Here is a 19,937-nt window from a genome sequence, read left to right as displayed (position 1 = left end):
ACAGTAGGAATCATCATTATTATCACATAACTCATATATTTATTAGGTTGTTCCAGGAAAATCTAGTTAATTTAGACCTGAGCCTTTGAAACATTTGATAATTCCAAGATGGGGAATTGACTGAACTTTTCCTTTGGTGGAAGTGAGAGAGTTAATAAATCTAATTAAGTGAGCTTTGCAGGGGGTGATTAATCTTAAGAAAACAAACTGCTTTCAAACACTCCAGTAATAACTGTTTCTGACAATTAATGAAACGATTACAAAGAATCCTGGCCTACTCATTAAAGCAGACCCAAGTTATAAGGTCTTGGATACAGAATATTGGTCCCTGGATTATGTAAATATTTCCTAATATATTTTTTAATGTTTATTTATGTATTTTGAGAGAGAGAGAGAGAGAGAGCACATAGGCAAGGGGGGTGGTGTACAGAGAGACAGGGAGAGAATCCCAAGCATGTTCCATGCTGTCAGGTCAGAGCCTGACATTGGGCTCGATCTCACAAACTGTGAGATCATGAACTGAGCAAATATTTTCTATATGGTAGGTTACACACAGTATTCTCTAATTCTGACATATTATGGTGTATAATGACCTTCCCTCAAATTAGCCTGCTGTAATGAAGGTTTCTCTGTATTTCTGTTCTAGAGTTGTATGAACCCAAGATGTCAGTCAAATAAGCCTAAATGGTCTTTTGAAGATACTTATGATCCATGCAATCTCTGTTAATGACTTTTACATATACATATGTCCCTTAAACCAATGGCACAGTTGGATTAATTGGAAGCCAGTTGTGCAGCATATTGTGATAGTTGAAACTTAACTATGAACACTCATGTAGATAATCATGTAGATAATCTAAATCACTATCCAAGGAATATACAAAAGCCATACATTGAATAGTATGGTCAAATGTCTAAGGATTTCACAGGTAAAGCCAACTTGTTCATGAGCTCTTCAATTAAATTGAGAAGTTAGCTGAAGATATTTTGTCTTGAAAACACCAACAATTCATTACAGAGCCCACAACCAAAACTCTTCATAATGTTACTTATGGGAACGATAGGTCTCTTTGAGTATTCTCCTTGAGGCACACTAAGTAAACTAAATGTAGAAGAATCCGTCTAACTACAACTTAGTTATAAATGCAAACAAAACAGAAAGATTGAGTATTCATCCAACATACATATATTAAGTATTTACTATCCATCAGGTTCAGTTATAAGCGCTGAAAACAGAAGATAAATATTACATGGCACTTACACCACAGCTTATTGCCTACTTAGGGAGACACAGGTTAATAAAGCAACAATGACAAAAAAACCCACAAAACTACAAATACTATAAAAGAAATAAGCAGTGGGTGCTATGTAGTCATAAAGACAGACACCTAATTTCAAGCATCAGAGAAGACTTTTGGAGGGTTATTACTTGAGCAGAGCTGGAGAGCTGAGAACATAGCCTCGTGCACAATGAGCCAGGGAGGGCTTTCTAGAATAAGGGAATAGCAGAAAGAGATGCAGAAGGAGAAACCAAAAGGCCTTGTTAAGCATTATATTAATGTTAATGGTAAGCATTAGCTAGTACTTTTCACAAAGCACCTTACTAAGGATTTTACAGTCATTTATCTCATTTAATTCCACCATTACCAAATAAGTCAGTTCTATTGTCATTCCAGTTGTACAAAAAGAAAAGTGAGGATTCAGAGAAGAAATATAATTTGCTCAAGATTATGTAGCAGTTTGACTCGAGAACCCAAGATCCTCACCTCTAAGCTCTAAGCCTCCACAGGAATGCCCCAAACCCCAAATGGAGTTTGTCTTTGCTTTATAGGCAATAGGAGACCTCTAAAAATCTTAGGTGAATATACTTAAAGTAATCTTTTTTTGTTTTAAATCCTATAGTCCAATACCTTGATTGCTTTCTGGTTAAATCTGACTTCCAACTTGAGAAAAAGAACAGTGACTTAAGAAGTCCCTTTGTGCATGTGAATCATAACCCCTGGAATTAGGACAGAGGTAAGAGTAATACTATTTCCAACAAGCAGAGATGGGAACTGCTGTCGGTCACTCTGATATGCTGTGTAGAAACCAACTTGGGCTGTCATGCCATGCATACATGGTAGAATACTTCATTTATAACTACTCTCATGGAGGTAGGGTCAGATTGCTAAATCTGAATAATTTAAATTCAGAGTACTTCTTCAGTATTCTTTCTTTATAATTGAAGGTTTTTAAAGGGCAAGATTTGCTTAGAACCATGGTTAAAATAGTAGAGTAAAACTACAGTGATCTAAAATGATCTAATTTTCTAGAAAATTACTACTTTCTACAAGCTGCATAAACTTTAATTAAAAAGACAAGGAGGCCTATTCTCTCCTCTCCTTACACACATACGACATACTAGGCCCTTGGGATTCTGGTGAAAGGAAAAGAGCAGATTGAAGAAATTAGAATTTTTAGCAAAACTAAAGCTAATTAAGATGTAATGCTTGTTTCCATCATTAAGGACCAACAAGTATCAAACATTGTTGCTTTTCTAGAGAGAAAATATGTTTTACTTGAAAATATGTGTAAAGTTAGTTTATAAAATAAACTGTAGAGGCAGGTTAAGTCACAAGTAACAACACACAAATCACCTCATAGGAACATGACAATAACGTTCTGCAGTTAAATATCACCAAGATGAGGATTCCTAAGAGGCTTAACACTGTGCTTTATGTATCTATATCCGATAAAATATCCCCAGCATCCTATTAAAAATATTTTGGTAGTTTCCACTACAAATTCTCCAGAAGCTGATCTTACTGGTAGCATATTTAGAGGAATGGATCAAGGAAAAGGGAGGCCACTAAGGTGAGAACAGACACTGAGTTTGAAATAACCTCAGCAATTCACAGGATAGGATCTATGGCCACAAAAGGTTTCTCAGCCTAAGTAATCACTCAGGGTTTTTTTTTTTTTCCTTCACCTGCTTTCTCTCTTTGCTTTCTTCCTTCCTGATCGCTCTCTTTCCGTGGTAGTCCACCTTCCAAGCTGTTCCCAAACTGACTGTCTAAAATCACCTTAAAAGGACATATTTGATGCAAAGCAGCTTAGTGCACTCTGTCCTATGTGTAGAAGAAGCATTTGGGTAGCCTCCGTGTCAGTGTGAATTGGGCTGCCATGGAGGCTGGCCCACCGAGATTAAATGAAAATCAACTCTAATAGGGATGATGTAAAACAGAATAGCATTTTTTAAAAACACATTCAGGTATCTGCAGGTATTCCTCCCATTCAACAAGTTCTGAAAAAAGCTGGACAGCAGCTACAGCTTCATAAGCAGCTTCTTGCTATATGATGTTGATGCGCTGACAAAAAATTGAGAAATGAGGGGAAGGATGTGCACATAGCACAAATGTTTATGATTATGTACACATCACTCGTGTTGCGTACGTAGCTCAGCTATACTAACTATACTAACTGATTAACTGTATTTATATATATGGGAGGTGGTTTGAAAAGCACTAGAATGTGTGTGTGCATATGCAAGCAGAGTGAAATACTGTATTGTGTGTATAAATATCAGGTAGTATAAAATAAAAACCCTATAGTTGTTTGTTTAGGGACACATTTGGATTGAGTGAGCACTATAACAATCATTTCTTTCAAAGCCACAAAAACATCATACTTTTTTAGTTTTAATAAAGTCTAGTTTTTGGCAGTTCTTTTATCACATCTGTCATCCCCTAAGCTTTGCTTAGCCAAAGCACTCAGACTCAAATTTTGAAATTGTCAATATAGTCCTTCTAATATTTAAGTCTTAAATTATCTAAGCAGATTAACTACTCTTATTCTATGCCTACAGGATGCAGGGGTAAAGAAAGGCAGAGGAAATAATAACTTTTTTTCAGGCAATTAAGTTCCTGTGGAGGTTGTGTTTGGGGCATGCATTTGGAAAGTGGTCCAATGTATTTATGTAGATAACCAGGTAGACAAGAGGAGTACATACACTCCAGTATCTAGATCTGTAAGACAAAAAAAATGGCTCCATCTAAGATGCTTAATCCTTGAGCTTTTAAATAAAAAGTTATAGTTCACACTGACACTTTCCAGTTTGCCAACTAGCAGTGGATGTCCTGAAGCCAAGAAAGATATCTTATAGAAACACACACACACAAAGGAAAGAAAAAAGAAAGGGAGAGAGAAAGGGGAGGGGGCTCCTTTTCACAGCAGTGCCTATCTGTGTGGTGACCTCATTTTTGCTACGATCTCCCTTTGGAGATCAAAGCAGGATTAATGTGATTCTTTACTGTTTGCCCTGCACATCTCAGAGCTCTGGAGACTTCGGAAATAAGTGGAGATGCAGCCCTGGAACACAGGGGAAACAGAATAGGAATGTGGTGGGTGAACAGTCCAAAGGATAACTATGAAAAGTTATTTGGGATTTGGGAAGCAATGCAGAATTTAAAGTCCTTTGCATTTTTAAACACCTCTGCTTTCTCTTTTCTCATTTTCTGGGGCAAGGCTTTTGGCTAATTGATGAGGCCAGCACTAAATGTCATATTAATAAGTCTCCACAATGACCTTCTAGCTCATTGGGAATGTTTTGCAGCTGCTTGTACACATAATAAGAGAATGGAACCCTGCATGTTTTCACACTAAAGTCCTTTCGCGTTACAACCAGGCATGTATGCAGAGGATTTAAAAGAAGGGAAAATCTTCCAAAATATCAAAATGAGCTTTTGTATTTCCACCGCGTGTCACATTCCTGGATGCCGGAACCCCTAAAGAGTGTTTCTGCAGCCTTTCAGAGGTGCTCGTTGTTTTCTTGAGAAAAAAAGGCCAGTCTTCTATTCCTGGGATCTCCGAAGGTGAAGGAAAAATCACTCTCGTTTTTAATGCTTAATGTATACACCTCTTGGAGGGGTAGAGAAAGCCCCCCTCTGCCAAACCTGTCTGTGATTTCAGCTGCATTACCTAGAAGAGGGCGCTGCAGTTTTTAGGGACTCGGTACAGCAGGGGAGAACCGGATTGCGGGGGTAGGGGCGGAGGTTCTCTTCAGTCAGGGATGTGACCCCACGGTCTCCACTCTTGGTTTACGTAATTCCACCCCAAACTCACCTTCTCCGCAACTCTGCACGCCTAGCCACACAAAGACACTCGCACAACAAGAAGTCCCCAACTCCAACAGCCCATTCACTACTAAGCTAAGCCCTGGTTTTTCCTGCGAGCACCTTCGTCTTGTTCGCGCTTCCAAGTTCCTTTAGGTTAGTGCTCGAAGACCATTTTTTCCCCCTTTCACCAAGTCTCTCCAAACCCAGCTGGAGGCTACGTGGCCAAAGCCCAAGAAGTGGCGCAAGAAGAAGACACCTCATGACACGCTGGGGATAAAGGTCTAGATAGGACCCAAAGGCGGGGATCCAGGGGCCTTCCCACGCGTATCCCCGCCCTGACACCCATGGAGGTTCCACCTCCTTTTGCGTAACGTCCAATGCGCCTGTCCCCTGCGGAGCGGCGGGGAGCTTGGAGTCAGGCTGTCTCCAGGGCCAGGAGTGCGAGGCCAGGGGTCTCCTCTGCTGCAGTCCTCGCAGCCCCGCCCGAGAGCTCAAACTTTCGCTTCTGCGTCCTAGCGGCGCCGGACTCCCGCTGCCTGCCCCGAGCTCCCACCTGGAGAGGGAATTCAACAAGGAACCCGGTGAATTGCCTCAACTGGATAAGCAGCCCGCTGGTGAAGCTTTTTGTCCGGAATACAATTCCCAGGGCCAAGATAAGGGAGGAGGAATCTCTCTCAGTGCCTAAACACGCTACGCTCACCTCCAGTTGTTTTAATCACAACAAACACTAGCAAACTGGACTGTCCTTGCTTTATTTAGCTACAGCTGGCGGTGTTGATAATTGTTTTCTCATTATCATGCTAATTTGTTAACAAGGAAATTTTCCGTTGAACAGGGATTATTCCGGAATCGGTAACTAGGAATCTTGGCTGGCTGAGGGACTCAGCCCGAAAATTCTGTTGGAAAAGCTCCCAACATCAGTATCAGCCCACCCACCCTCCCCCTCTCATTCCCTATTTTTACACTATTATTCTTTCTGCAGCCCTGGTTTGCACAGCGGTGGCCTATCACTCGGAAACCATCCTGTAGCGAAAAAGGATAGTAGTTAGAGACCCACAATTCATTTTAAAAATGTTAAGTTTTAAAATATTGCAGGGTGTTTTTTCCCGAAGTTTAAAGGACCACCTGAAAACTCAAGTACAATTAGTCGCTGTATTTTAAAGGACTTTATATTGCTGAAAAATTTCTAACCGTCGGTGTCTGACTTTGCAAAATATAGGAGTTAGAATTTAGTAAAAGTTACTTACTAAAGCGCAGTGGGAGCCCTGTAAGTTTTACAGTTTCTGCCAAGACATTGCTAATATGTATGTATGTATTCTCATGGGTTGTATTTTTTTAAGCTCTCATTTTTAAAACTTCATGTTTTGGGCATGATTCCTTAAGTTCCTATTAATATGTGATCTTTTTAATCCAGCAGAAAATCGAAATTCTAAGGAAGGGAAGTGCAGGCTTCAGCCTCTCTTCACATCGTTACAAGTAAGGTTTACCAACTCTTTTGACTTGTATTTGCTAACTTAGAAAACTTTAAAGGTAAATTTGGAAAATTAACTTGAAAGAAGCACATAACAAAGGGTGACTTTCATCAGTTTTTTTTTTTGGAGGGGAGGGTGTTTAAATCAGTTAAGACCCACAGAGTAATAAAATTACATAGCATTCTGAAATATATAATATGGGGAGGGCTTTAAAAAATAATCCCATCTAACAATCCTTGCATATACACAACTAGCAAGAAGTCCGCAACTACCAACAGCCAGCATTGCTTGCAAATTGTATTCGATTGAAACTCTGCTGAAGAGTTGATCTTTCATTGTATTTTGGAATTGTGTGAAGGTATGTATGTACGGGATCTATGTATGTATAGTTCTTATACTTTATATATGTTTAGACATGCATCCCTTTTAAATGTTTACGTGGTTAGTCACTTTAAGAACATCAAAATAAATTATACGTTGGCTCACACTATCTCCCAGGTATTCCTAAACACTGATGAACAAAAATCTTTATATCGGAAATGAAGAGTACCCATTTAAAGGAAAGAATGGAAAGGGGAACTCGATTTATTCTCATTTGTTTATCGCTAGACGTTCCCCCCACCTCTCCACAAATTCATTTGAATAGCTTTCAAGCCGGAAAATGGAAATGTGGCTCCTGCCCTCTATTTCAGCGGCAGCAGCAGCGTCCTGGCAACAGCGCAATTTTCTATCATCAAGGATAAATGGCATCGAACAGAACATTCTGATAAAAAAAAAAAAAAAGAAAGAAAGAAAGAAAGAAAGAAAAAAAAGCTTCAGCCCAAGGAGCCCATGATTGCTGGCCTTCCTGTCTGTCATCCCTTTACAAAATCCTCTCCGCAAACCTGAGCGGCATGCTGTCAGAGCTAATAACGTCTTCTGGGGGGGGGGGGGGGAGGGGGAGCATAGTCTTCCCTGCACAATGTTCCCATTTATTAAATCGAGTGCTTATTTTAAAATTGCAAATATCTTTGTTTGGTTCACGGCAAATTAAAACCAAGATGCAGGAAGTTACATGATGCAACAACTATTCGTGTCATATCAAAGAATCAAGCCGCTATCTCGCCCTTCTTTGGGCTAAGGTCGGTTGAGGGGTAAGGGGAAATCTGGGGGAATCGAGGGTAAGAGGTTTTTCGGAGGAAAAATACAAGTCTGCTCTCCCTGCAGGTAAGCTGAGAGTAATTGAAAGCCAGAGGAACGATGTCCGTTCCTACCGGGGAGAATGAGCTCACTGCGATTCCGGGAGCGCGTGTGGGCGCGGTCCTCCGCGCGACGCCGCACGCGGGTCTGCCAAAGCTCAGCGCCCAGACTCGGAGCTTTCCCGCGGGAGGCTTAGGGCGTAATGGTGGCTATTTGTCGCCCACTGAGATCCCTTTCCAGAAAAGGCCATTCTGCTCCAAGGAGATGGATCTCTGGGGTCTCCGTGCCCTCACTGGGGGTCTTGGAGAGGTTTAGAGGACATCCCTGCAGGCGTTCCCTGAGTCAGGCGCTTCTCCTGAGAGGTGGGGGCTGGAAGCCGCGGAGCAGCCGCCCACCCACGCAGGCGGGCTTGCAGGTGCTGGCCTTGGGCTTCTTAGCGGCCGGGGCTCGTGCCTGGGAGTGCGCCGTCCGGTTTGACTGGTGACCGGCTCTACTGCCCATAGAGTTCTTGGTCCATCCAACGCTCCTGCACTTTGGACAGAAATCCACATGGCCGGGGGGGGGGGGGGGGGGCGGGGGCGGAGGTGGAGATGGCCGAAGCCCCAAAGAGAATGGGGAGCAGCGATGCTGGTACTCTTCCCGTCGCACCAACCTCTGGGGATTTTTTTCTCTTAATTGAGGAGAGATGAGGGAGGGGACCTAAAATGAAGAGAGAATCAGATCTTAATATCCTTTAAAGTTGGCCCAAAGAAAGGGAATAATGGAGAGGTATGTAAAGGACCCCAAAATTCGGGGAGACCCGAAGTCTGTATATGAGAGATTGGGGCGTGCGGGGGGACGGGTAATCAGCTTGGTTTGCAAGGAGCTCCGGCGGCTGAGAACGGTGGGAGGAGGGGAATGATGGGGAGACCTTTGTTTAATGAGGAAACCTAATTATTGCGCATCTGGAAGTCTTGGTCCCAACTAAGAGACGGAGGCGGGTACCCCCGCCCCCACACCCGAGATGCAGTGCGCATGCCCAGCCTTCGGATTTGCATGATAAGGCTCACACGTGAGTCAGCTGTGGCTGTGCCTGGGCCCGCTGTGGCAACCAATAGAATCCCGATCTCCACTGCGTCTCCGGGTCACATTGACAACTCGGTTCCCCCCACAATAGGCCTTTAAAACCCATTTTAAAAATAAAAAAGTACTTTAGTATTGATTCTCGCCTTCGCACGCTAGATTTCTGTGGGAAATAGACACATTTTAGAACTACAAATACATTTACTACAAGCAAGGGTTAAAGTATTCAGAATTTAAGAGAAAGTTATTAGACTGGAGAAAGGAGTCTGTTCAAAGAACACTGGCGGGAAATCAAGAAATCCTGGGACTGCTGCCTTCAGAACCCTCAGACTTGCCCGAAGTTGAATCTCTAGAGCCTTGTCTGTCACATGAAAATCCCACCTACCTCATTGACCAAAGGAGCCCCAGAAGCAGAAACATTACCGTGTACAAGCGAGCCTGTCTTGGGAAACCAACCCCAAACCCAACGCTTTCTCCATTGGCATCACCAGCCCCCACGGTTGCCTGGGAGATGGAAAGCTAGAACACCTGCATTTCATCCTTCTCCCTTTCCCAGACACCAAAGTGGTCTATGTACTGAGGTCCATGTGTTAGCTCCCACATCTGTGAAATGGGGCTAATTAAAGAAGGGCAGAGGGAACTAGAAAGGTAAAGAAATGACATAAATCTCCTGCCTGTCTGGGCCTCTCTCACCTCCACCCAAGCTCTGAAGCTGGAAACTATGAGGTTGATTCTCTGGGGCTGCAGAAGGGGTGGGCCAGATGGGAAATATTACCTATTCTGCCCCTTGTGCACACTAACACTGCTGCCTGCCCTCTGCAGCACCCTGACAGTTACCAACCACCCTGTACTCTTCCCACCATATATCCATGCCAGAATTACTGCCCACAAATGGGCCTCCAACAGTCCTGAGAGCGCTCCTGTCTGTGACAGGAAAACTGCCTGTTCATATCACTGAAATAAAACAGGTGGGGATTATTATGTGCAGTTCCTCTCCCCTTTTGTGTAATTCACAAGTCTCCAACATAGGATTAGGCTTCAAATGCATTTGGTCAGGTACACACTTTTTAGTGCTCAGCTCAAACAATGTTAAAACCATTCCAGCAGTGCCTCTGTTTGTCTCTAAGGTCTTTCTTTCTCACCCTCCAGGCCTACAATTATAACTTTTTTTTTTTTTTTTGGAGCATATGAACGAGAGTCGCACCCCAACCGTCCAAAATGCAAGGCGCTAAAGAGTGGACTTCAAGGTCTTACTTGTTAATCTAAGATCAATATTATTTGACCAATAAGTATTAAAATGACATACTGTTAAGCATTTAGCTGCCAACATCCATGTCTGTTTTCTAAGGAGATACTCACTTGGTAGTCTCTGTAGAGAGAGAGAGAGAAAAAAATCTTTATCGTGATTGTGTTTGGAATTGCCTTTGCAAAAATTAAGCTTTCTCTTAAATTGGCCCAATAAAATCAAGAGGTTTCAAGATGAGATAGCCACGTTGTTTTAAATCCTTCTTGACCATTAGACTTTAGGATTTTTCTTATAACTGACTTGTCTTTGTGCTTTATGGAAAATAAGGGTGTATTTGAAAGGAAATACAGACTTAAAAGAAAGTCCATCAGCCAATCAATAATTGCACTGTCCCCAGTTGAGGCAAAATCCTCCTTCCCTGTGTTGGGAGTGGCTGCCATATGAAGTTTCCCTTTTTGACCATGTGGAGTAAAATTGAACCAACATACGTCTCATTCATATCCCAGCTTCCTTCTTGAGGCAGGTTTCAGAGCAGTCAGGGGTCTAACTTTAATGACAACTCACTGTCACCTCTAAGAGAAGGAAAGACCAGCAGGCTGGAAGTGAGGAAGGGAACACTGAGGTGTAGACTGAGGACAGTGACCTGGAACCCAGTGAGGCCACAGCTTCAGTGTCTGGAATTGCAGTTTACAGGCAACCTCAGCTCCAACCCAAACTATCTTGCAGTCACTTTGTCTCCCATCAGTGTGGACCTTAGGATACCTACTAGCTCCTGCCCATCCCAACAGGCATGACTGGCCATTAGCACCTTGTGCTATCAGGGCTTCTTAGTAAACCAGCTGAGCTGGGAGCAGATCCTTCCCATGTGGGGTTGTACTGCTCTTATTTGAGTTGAGACTGGTCAATTTAAAGGGAAACAGCAAAATGGAGGGGAGGGAGGAAGATTATAAGAATGCAACTGACATTGTGAAGGCTTTTGGAACCAATGCTGCCTCCTCCTAGAGGACTCTGAGGATGGTGCCCACAAATCAGGTGGAGCAGGACAAACTTCTCCTTCACGTTTTGGGTCATCAGGAATGAAGATTTGGGGTGGGGGATAGGGGATTCCCTTTTCTCTAGCAGGTCAATCAGGGAACAATAAGGAGGCGAGGGGGCTTGACACTCTCTCCCACCCGGACGACTTCTTCTTGAGGCGCCTAGACTGCAGGTCTGCCCCCTGCCTACTCTCCGGATTAGTCTCCGGTGTCTGGGACCACTCCCACCTCACAACCTCCCCCCCCCCCCATCCCGTGGGAGTTACTCTGAGGACACTAAAGGTGCTCGAGGAGCTTTCCTCTATCTCCTCAAGAGCAGGCAGCTAAGCCTAGCCAGTCAGCCGGGGGGGGGGGGGGGGGGGGGGCTCTGGACGAAGCGCAGGACCCTTTGGGAGTCCTTCGGCCCTTGGGCAGATAGCGAGCAGATAGAGCACGCATTGCCCTGGCTGGCGTTTTCAAACAACACGGACTACAGGCTGCATCTTGAATATGAATTAGCCTTCTACGCTGGTGTGAATTCGCTTTGAAACTCAACTTGTCAGAGTATGGTTTTAATTAAACGTCTTCGGCCCGAAAGATTATATGTTTTGTAAAGTATATCCTAGCATGAAATTTACTTCCACAATCTGAAATTAGATTTCTTGTAAATGTTTTCATAAAAAAGAAATAGGAAGGGGGTGTGTGTGAGAATGGAGTAGTTCATACTCGCCGCGTTCTTTTAAAACGTCCTGCCAAGCCGGCCGGGCGCCCGACGGGTCCCGGGTCGGCCCGCCAGCCCGGGCCGGCACATGGCAGCGACAGCGCGCCCAGGACGCGGCGGAGTAACCCGAACCCGCCCGGGCAGGCGCGGCCGGCGCAGTGTTTGCAGTTGCAGACAATTCAGCAGACAGACAAGTTAATCCCGCACTGATTTGTTTTGGATCCATCTGTAGGACGCCAGATACCCCGTTCGGCTGCTGCTAGAGACACCTGCCTCCCTCCCCACCCGGCACCGCTGTGCCTATCCCAGGAAAAACAGAGAAGAGGAGCTGGGTACAGGACGACCTCTACACCATTCAAGACCACACTTCAGTCTCGAACTTTAAAGTTCGCCTTTAAGAATTCCTGGCTAATATTTAGAACAACAGCAATGTTGATCGGACAGCTTCTCACAGACTGTCTAGAACTGCTCCAAACCAACCTCAAAGCTTCTCTAGACGGGGAAGGATCCCTTATCGGGTTCTCTATCACCTACCTGGGGGCATCTATCACCGGGGTAGCCCTCAGAGAAAAAGGGCCCTATTTCCCAGCATGGGGGCAGGGAAGGTGCCTGCACACGCCGCGTCTTTCTATTCAATACCGAATTAAGAGCTGGGTCCCGGTGGAATTCTCTTTTACTAACTACTCTCCGAGGAACCCGCCAATTCTGGCGGGGTTTGCTGGATTCTAGTAAAACTCGGCTCACATGGGGTGGGATGTGATGGGGAGGAGGAGGGAGGGAAGCGCATCTTCTTTCTTCTAGATAATTGGGACCCAAGAAACGAGAAGGGGGTGGCGCAGTAGGGAGAGTTACTTACCGCCCTCCACCTGAAATAAGCAAGACCAATAACGCGCCTCGCTTTTCGCCCTGTTTACTCCATCCCCATTCAGTGATTGGCAAAGCAGGCCCTGAAGGCAGAGGCAATAATTGCTCCGCGCTCTCCTTACTAGGGATGTGTGTAGGCATTTGAAGTGTACTAAAAATAAACGAAGGAGCGAGAAAATGAAAAGGGGACAGAGTGACAATCTGTGGCAATTAAAGCGTCTGCACATGTTGCCGGAGGAGCAGGGACCCACAGCGGTTTTTGTTTTCTCAGGCCTGATGATGGGACTAACTCGTTAGGGAGTTTTCGTCCCAGCGTGTGTGGGTGTGTGGGTGTGTGTGGGTGTGTGTGCGCGCGCGCGCGCACACAGGCTGAAAAGTCCGTGGGGGGAGGAGGAAGCTGGGACCATTTCTGCTCCCCTGAAAACACAGTTTTTCTCCGGGAAAGTGCCGGGTCAAGCTCCCTTAACCGCTCACCCCCTCCCTGCCTCCACCCCCGCACTCCAGCGGGTCTCAAGTGAGAGCCTCTAGGTTCCCACTCAGCCGCCACCTCTTCCAGGAACTTTGGAGCAAGTTTTCAGCTCCAAAGTGTCTAACCTTAAAGGGGAAACCTTAAGAATGACAATAACGTTTATCTCACAACCACCGAGACGCAAGGATGAGGGGTGGGAAGGGAGAAAAAGGGGGGCGCCCAGCCAAATCAAAGCTTGGGAGACATTTTGACAGCGCGCTTGAAATATTACTCTTAATTTTTGGAAGACTTTCAAGAAGTGAAAGGGGGATGGGTGGGGGTGAGTGGAAAGAACCACAACTTTCTCCCGTCACTCCAGCATCCAAACAGGGAGGGCTCCAACCTCTGCCAGCGCGGGAACACACAGTGGGAAATTGCTTCAAGATACAGCAGAACGCTCTTCTTTCGCGGGACCCTACCTGAGCCTCGAACTTCGCGAAACGGCGGGTAGAAGGCGTCATGGGTGTCAAAAGTCTGCATAATCTCAAAACTGGCCATCAGAAGGGTGACCGCAGGCCCTGCGTTCCTCCTGGGCCTGGCTCGGGCCTCCCAGAATCGCACCCAAACTGGCACTCCGTGTTGATCAAGCCCCCACCCCCACCTCCCCCCATCCCATCCCGGTCTAGGACCACGGAAGGGGGAGGGGGCGACACTGTGCAGCCACCGCCGACGTCCAGCTCGGGCTGGCTTCAATGAAAGCTGGCAAATCCAGCGAGTCTCGCAGAAATTTTCTTCGATCCTAATTCAATTTTAAAGCGGATTTTTACTATTAAAAACGCTGCCGAGCAACACATTGAATTAATCTGACTGTACGGTTTTAATTACAGTGAGGGTTTCTCTACAAATCTGTACAAGACAGTGGCTGGCTCTTGGAGGATCTCTGCCTCCTGAATTCCATTATCCAGCCTCACGTTCCCCGCAGACAGCGGCGCGTGGGAGCCAGCTGCGGGCGCGGGCGTTCCTGTCGCCCTCAGCTTCTGCCCGCCCTCCCGGCTCCTGCCCTCCCCCGTCCTTTCTTTCACCCCAGCCCCAAAGAGAGACCTGGACGCCTGCCTGTCTGTTTGGGGCTGCTGCACTGAAATCCTGAAACACTATGCTCGCTTTTTAACTCTCGGGCCCAAGACCTTTGAGCTTCCAGAGGCTCATTCTTAAAAGGGTTCATTTCTCGGGGGAGGGTGACCTCTTTTGTAATTTTTAAAGGTTCCTCCTCCTTTGACTTTGCAGCTGTTAGAGAGAGCAACAAGATGCCCTAAGGGTTTGAGGGGAAAGCAGCTTAGGGATGGGAATGAGATGGGGAGAAAGGTCCAAGAGAGAACACTAACTGTGGCTGCTAGGTGTTTGGGTCCAGCCATCCCCCAACCCCCAGAGCAAAGAGGACTGCTTTTATCAGACTTGGTTTTATTTGCTGAGCAACTAACATTGTGGGGCAGTGGTCTCCAGAGAACTGGATAGACAGGAAAACGAGGGGAGGTACTCTCCAAATGAAGCAGATTCACACTCATTCTCTCTTGTTCACTCCCTTGTATTTTTCAACTCTCTTTGTATGTTCCCAGCTTTTCTACTCTCTCCATCTCCCTCTCCACAGAGCATATGGGAAGAAAAATGCTGAACTCAAATATGAACCTGAATATGTATCCAAATGGACACAACTCTCAGTGAGTATAAAGAAGCAAAGGCTTTGAGTTCTATGAGGCAGGGTGCCTCACTTGACAGAGGGGGTGGGGGGAAGCATTTTTGTTTCTGCACAAAATTATGAAACCTATGGAAGAATACTATTGCATCGCCCTCTGGGTAGGATGGAAGGGGGGTGTTCTTTCTCCTAGATTTGTGAAAAAAAGGATTTTGCTCTGAACAAAAGAGAAAGGGCACAGATGAGAGAATGGGTTCAAACAAATAAACAAGCCCCTCACTTCTTTTAAGAGTTTTCCAATCAGTTGCCCCTTTAGGAAAGTTTTACTAAAAACCTAATAAATTACCTTTCCATTTATTTGGATGTCATGAAATAAACATATGATTTCATAAACATATGAAATAAACATAGATAAGAAGTACCTAGGAATAGTCATGAATATGAAAATCACCAGAACATCTATATCACAAGGGTAGTCAGGTACAACTCTCTCTCTCTCTAATGGGAAACAGTTTTGATTTCTTTTTCTGTTGTAACAAGAGAACCATCTAAGAGTTCACATGATAGCAAGAGGATGTTTTCCATCCCAGGTTTTCCTCAAGAGCTATCCAAGACTGGCTCTCCCTTAATGTTGAGGCATTTGTTATGACTTTTTTATGTTACTGCTGATGAAGGGATGAAGAAATTAAAACAGAGGATGCTTCCAGGCATTTAGGAAGAGGCTTGACCAGCTATATTAACTCCTTATTACCCTAAAAATAGTCTGCCATTTCCTGCTGATGCCTGTTCCCTGCCACTCCAGGGCTGCATTTATCCTCCAATGGTCAGGAGGTCCCAGTTTCCAAGGACTGGCTTGATTAAAGCTGACTTCAAACACCCTATCCCTTCCCCTTTTGCCTTGCTACATTTCCCAGCAGGGCAAATCTGGGAGACTCAGCCTTGGTTTACCCAACAGGCTAAAAATACCAACATCACTATTCATTTTGTTTTAATCTAAGTGTCTAAACATTATTGAGTTATTTTTTTCCTGGACTGAAAGAAAGAAGAATATTTAGTGTATTAGGGAGTGGAGTCCTATGCTTAATAAAAGAGGAGGAAGGAAGGAAGGGGAGAAAAGAAAAGAAAAGAAAAGAAAAGAAAAGAAAAGAAAAGAAAAGAAAAGAAAAGAAAAGAAAAGAAAAGAAAAGAAAAGAAAAAAGAGGAAAGGAAAGAAAAAGAAAAAGGAGGGAGGGAGGGGGCGGGCGCCTGGGTGGCTCAGTTGGTTGAGTATCCGACTTCGGCTCAGGTCATGATCTCGCGGTCCGTGAGTTCGAGCTCCGTGTCCGGCTCTGTGCTGACAGCTGAGAGCCTGGAGCCCGTTTCGGATTCTGTGTCTCCTTCTCTCTCTGACCCTCCCCCATTCATGCTCTGTCTCTCTCTGTCAAAAATAAACTTTAAAAAAAAAAAAGGAAGGCAGAAAAGAAAAAGAGAACAGACAGACTTCTGTATACAGGGATGGTAGAAACATGTGTTGTTTCCCCCCTTGAATCCACTGTATGCCCAACATATTGGCTCCCTCTGTTAGGAAAGCTTTGGATGCTCTCACAGTCTGGGAATGGGACAGAGAGAGGCAAAATGTGTTGAATTTGAGGACCTGATTGGCTTTGCTTTCATAACCTGGAATCTAGGTTTGAAAAGATTCCCCTAGAGCAGGGGCCTCTAGTCTAGAATATGCTTAATTAATATTCTCCAAATTGGACACTCTAGAAAAAGTCTGCGAAGCTCCCAGTGGGCATCACTGGCCTAGTAAGGCCAGTGACATCCGTGTTGGAGTTTCTTAGCTACCTGTTCTTGGGACCCTGAACTGGAGAGATGAGGGAGATGTTTCCAGACTTTAGTGAGCCTCCTTCTGCATGTGGAGTTTTGGGGATCCTGAGAGGGTTTGGGTGGGCCTGGGAGGGTAGGGTGCTAATATGGGCATTATGTTTTATAACTAAAGGAAATAATGCCATAGTCTCAGTGCTTCCTTGCCTAGTCAGATACTTTTGCCTGCCCCTGAACATACCATCACTGACTTGGGCTAAGAAAGGGAAAGAGGCAGCTCTCTTGTTCCACTCCCAAGCTTCCCCAGGTGTATGTGTTGGGGGAGGGGAAAAAAGTGCCTGGGTTTCCAGGACATCAAGCACCCTTTCCCTACACAAGTACACAAACAGAAGTTTACACTGAATGAAGGAAAGACTAGCAGGAATTTTTTCCACCAAGGTCTCCTCTTGAGAAGGAGGTTCTTAGCATGGCTATGTAAATCAATACCGAGTTATTTCTTTGAATTCAAAGGCTATTTGTTGAGGTCTAATTTCCTTAGAATTAACGTGATAACTGAGCCCAACTTAGCAACCAGACCCAACCAAGGGCCTGCCCTGGGTTGAATGCACTTCTCCAGGGTGCAGAGGCTGCAAACCCTCGTCAGCACCCAAAGGGAGTGTGCTAGCATCCCTCTACAGTTAAAACAGGGGATTCTCTGTCCCAAAGATCCCATTCCTCCCACCCGTGGCCTTGGGCTCGACCCACGCGGTCTTATATTGACAATCATTATTTTTTTTCTAAATAACGTTGACAGCTGGGATATAAGTCCCCAAACCTCAACACCTTAAAAAGCAAAAAAAGCCATATAGGTCTCAAAGTCTGCCTTCTGTAACTTCTTAGTGAATATGACCCTCGCCTACTGCAGGATCTAAAAGAGCCTTTGGCCTCCTACTCCGACTGCCGGCTTCACTTCTATTTTGAATGATAAAGACTGAGCGGGACTCGCCTGCCGTCCTCCTCCCACCCCCACGAACTGGCCAGGGTTCCCCGGCGGGCAAGACAAAGAAGTAGGAGCCAGCGCCCGGCGGGCGGCCTGCCGAGCGCTGGGGCCTGGAGGCCCTGAGACGTGCGCCTTTGCTGCGAGGCCTTGAAGAATCCAAGAGTTCGTGCCTCTCAGAAGGGCCGGAGGTGCGCGTTGGACTGGAACAAACGAGGGCTGACTTGCCTAGGCGCATTACCACCGCCCACGACGCGCGAAGGACTCGGCAGCCGAGATGCCGGGTTCGGTCGGAGAGAAGCGACCGCAGGGAGCGGCCCCTTCGGCAGACAGCCACTGCGCAGCGAACTCCTCCAGCCTAGGCTGCTGGTGGCAGAGGCCACACGTGGCGGCCACTCGCTGAGCGCCACCTTGGCGCACTGTGTGGGGCCAGACTAGCTCTCTGGCTAGCTGTTCCCGGAGTGCCCGCAAAGCCGGAAGCTCAAGCAGTGTAGCATTCAATCCAGTACAGTCGCACCGAGACCTCAACCCAGGCGGAGAGACCCATCGCTCGCTCCGCTCTCCAGCCCTTGACTGACTGGGCTCAATGTGGTTCTCAGCAGGACCTTTACCACTGGCAACAACTGCTACTTCGGTGTAACTGCACACTTGCTCCTCTGGAACACAGTGCTGTGGTTTTATCCTCTAATGGGGGTGGGATGAGAGCCCTGCAGCTTCAACCCGGACAATTCTAGCTCCCCAAGCTTCCTCAGGAATTAACAAGCGGGGGAAACCCTTTGAATAGAGGCTGCTGAGCCCTGGATCTGGTGTTCAGTGCGGGGACCTTCTCGGGGCCCGCCACGACCCGACCCGTTCCGGGTGCGGCCAGAGTTGGGGAAGCCAGCGAGGAAATAGGTGCACCTGCGAGCATAAAGAGAAACATAGACATGCACGGGGTTGGGGGGGGGGGGTATGTGGGAAGAAACGCCTTCACCGTGTTAACAGCAAGCTGCAGGGTATAAAGCAATAAAATTGCCACGTCTACCTGCTGGCTTTGAGGACATCACAAACAAGCCCGGCGCGAAGCCCGGGTGCACAGAGAGCCCTCCAGGGAAGGGGGGGTGCTTTTCTTTTTCTGACCTCCCGTTTGCTCCCCCCATATACACACCCTACACACATCTCCCCCTTCCTTGGCCCACCTTTCATTTTCCTGGAAGGTTTTTTTGTTGTTGTTTTAATTCACTGCCGATTTGTAAACGCGTGGATCGGGTTACTGGTTCGCGTGTTAAAGTGCACCTCTTGTTAAAAGAAGGGGAACAAGGCAATCCACTTAAAAATGAATTCAGAGTTACTGAACCGGCTCCCGAGCCTCAAGAAGTTAAGCGCGGCGGGCTGGGGAAGGGAGGGGAGAGGAGAGTAAATGCTGCTGTCCTGAGAACCCTGGAGAAAGCCCACGGGCAGCGAACTTCAGGTTATGTGATAAAATGGAGGAAGGAAGGAAAGAAAAAGGCAAACTAGCCTGGCGACTCCTGGAGACCCCGGGCAGGGCGCTGGGTAAATCAATTAGCATAAGCCGATGCTGCAGAGGTGCGCACAGTATGTCAATACAGTCCAAGCTGCTACTGCTGCAGCCACCTTTCCAGGAGTTACCGAGGCGAGCGGTACCGCTAAATTGTCAATTTCTCGGGTTCCTTAGGGGTCCAAGCCAATAGGGTGCAAAGAAGTCCCCAGGCGTCTTCCCAAAGACCCAGACTCGTTCCTACACATGTTGAGCTGGAGATATTAGATTGTACACTTCTCCGTGTGGTCAAAGGCTCGCTGGCTGGGTCTAGTCGCAGATTGAACGCTGGCGCCGAGCCCATGGGGTCTGCATGTCTTGCCCACCCAGTCCCGATCCACTGACAATGCAGACTTCCTTCGCCTCCCCGCAGTTCCGGGACCCGACTCCTGGCGCTGCCCGGCCTGCCCTCCTCAGCGCCTGGTCCCCAGTCCGGCTCTCCTACCTGGTGGCCGGGCCTGAGCCTCGCTCCGGGATTCCGCTGTCTCTCCTCAGCTGCCTGGATCTGAGTAGGTCTGGAGACTAGACGGAGAAAGGCTAGATCCACAGCCCTGGGCTGCTCCGAACTTAATGTCTTTCCCCAGTCCATCTTTGAAAGAGAAGTGGTTCTACCACCTGGATGTGCGGATATAAATCCCCTTGCAAATAATAAATGGATTAATAATAACAAGGTATGAAGTTCTTTTTATAGAAAAAAAGGAGAGAATTGAAACTAAATGCGGCAGTTAGACAACCATTTTGATAAGAGGATAATTGAGGCGACACTGGTGTATAATTAGAGGATAATTTATGCTATATCCACTTTTATTCCACCTCCCAAAATAAACCCAGTC

At 46.3% G+C, this 19,937-nt stretch overlaps 1 protein-coding gene and 2 long non-coding RNA genes across 3 annotated transcripts in view; 1 reads left to right on the top strand and 2 right to left on the bottom strand.

Moving 5' to 3' along the window:
• Nucleotides 1-7,493, top strand: part of LOC113603048 (uncharacterized) — a 16,250-nt gene extending 8,757 nt beyond the window's left edge. Inside the window, exon 5 of the long non-coding RNA XR_008296829.1 lies at nt 1,903-7,493. This is a non-coding gene — a long non-coding RNA (uncharacterized LOC113603048). The remainder of the gene's footprint in view (nt 1-1,902) is intronic.
• Nucleotides 1-19,937, bottom strand: part of LOC113603047 (uncharacterized) — a 43,885-nt gene that overhangs the window by 16,452 nt on the left and 7,496 nt on the right. The window lies entirely within an intron of this gene.
• Nucleotides 6,046-19,937, bottom strand: LOC128314786 (zinc finger protein 865-like). Its single transcript, XM_053218422.1, has 2 exons — nt 19,550-19,937; nt 6,046-8,443 (listed from the first exon to the last, which is right to left on the bottom strand). The coding sequence occupies exons 1-2, from the start codon at nt 19,691-19,693 to the stop codon at nt 8,087-8,089; spliced, it is 501 nt and encodes a 166-aa protein (XP_053074397.1). The 5' UTR covers nt 19,694-19,937; the 3' UTR covers nt 6,046-8,086.

The sequence above is a fragment of the Acinonyx jubatus genome, chromosome A2 (genome assembly GCF_027475565.1).
Source record: "Acinonyx jubatus isolate Ajub_Pintada_27869175 chromosome A2, VMU_Ajub_asm_v1.0, whole genome shotgun sequence".
Lineage (NCBI taxonomy): Eukaryota > Metazoa > Chordata > Mammalia > Carnivora > Felidae > Acinonyx > Acinonyx jubatus.
This window is presented reverse-complemented; position numbering and strand designations above follow the sequence as displayed.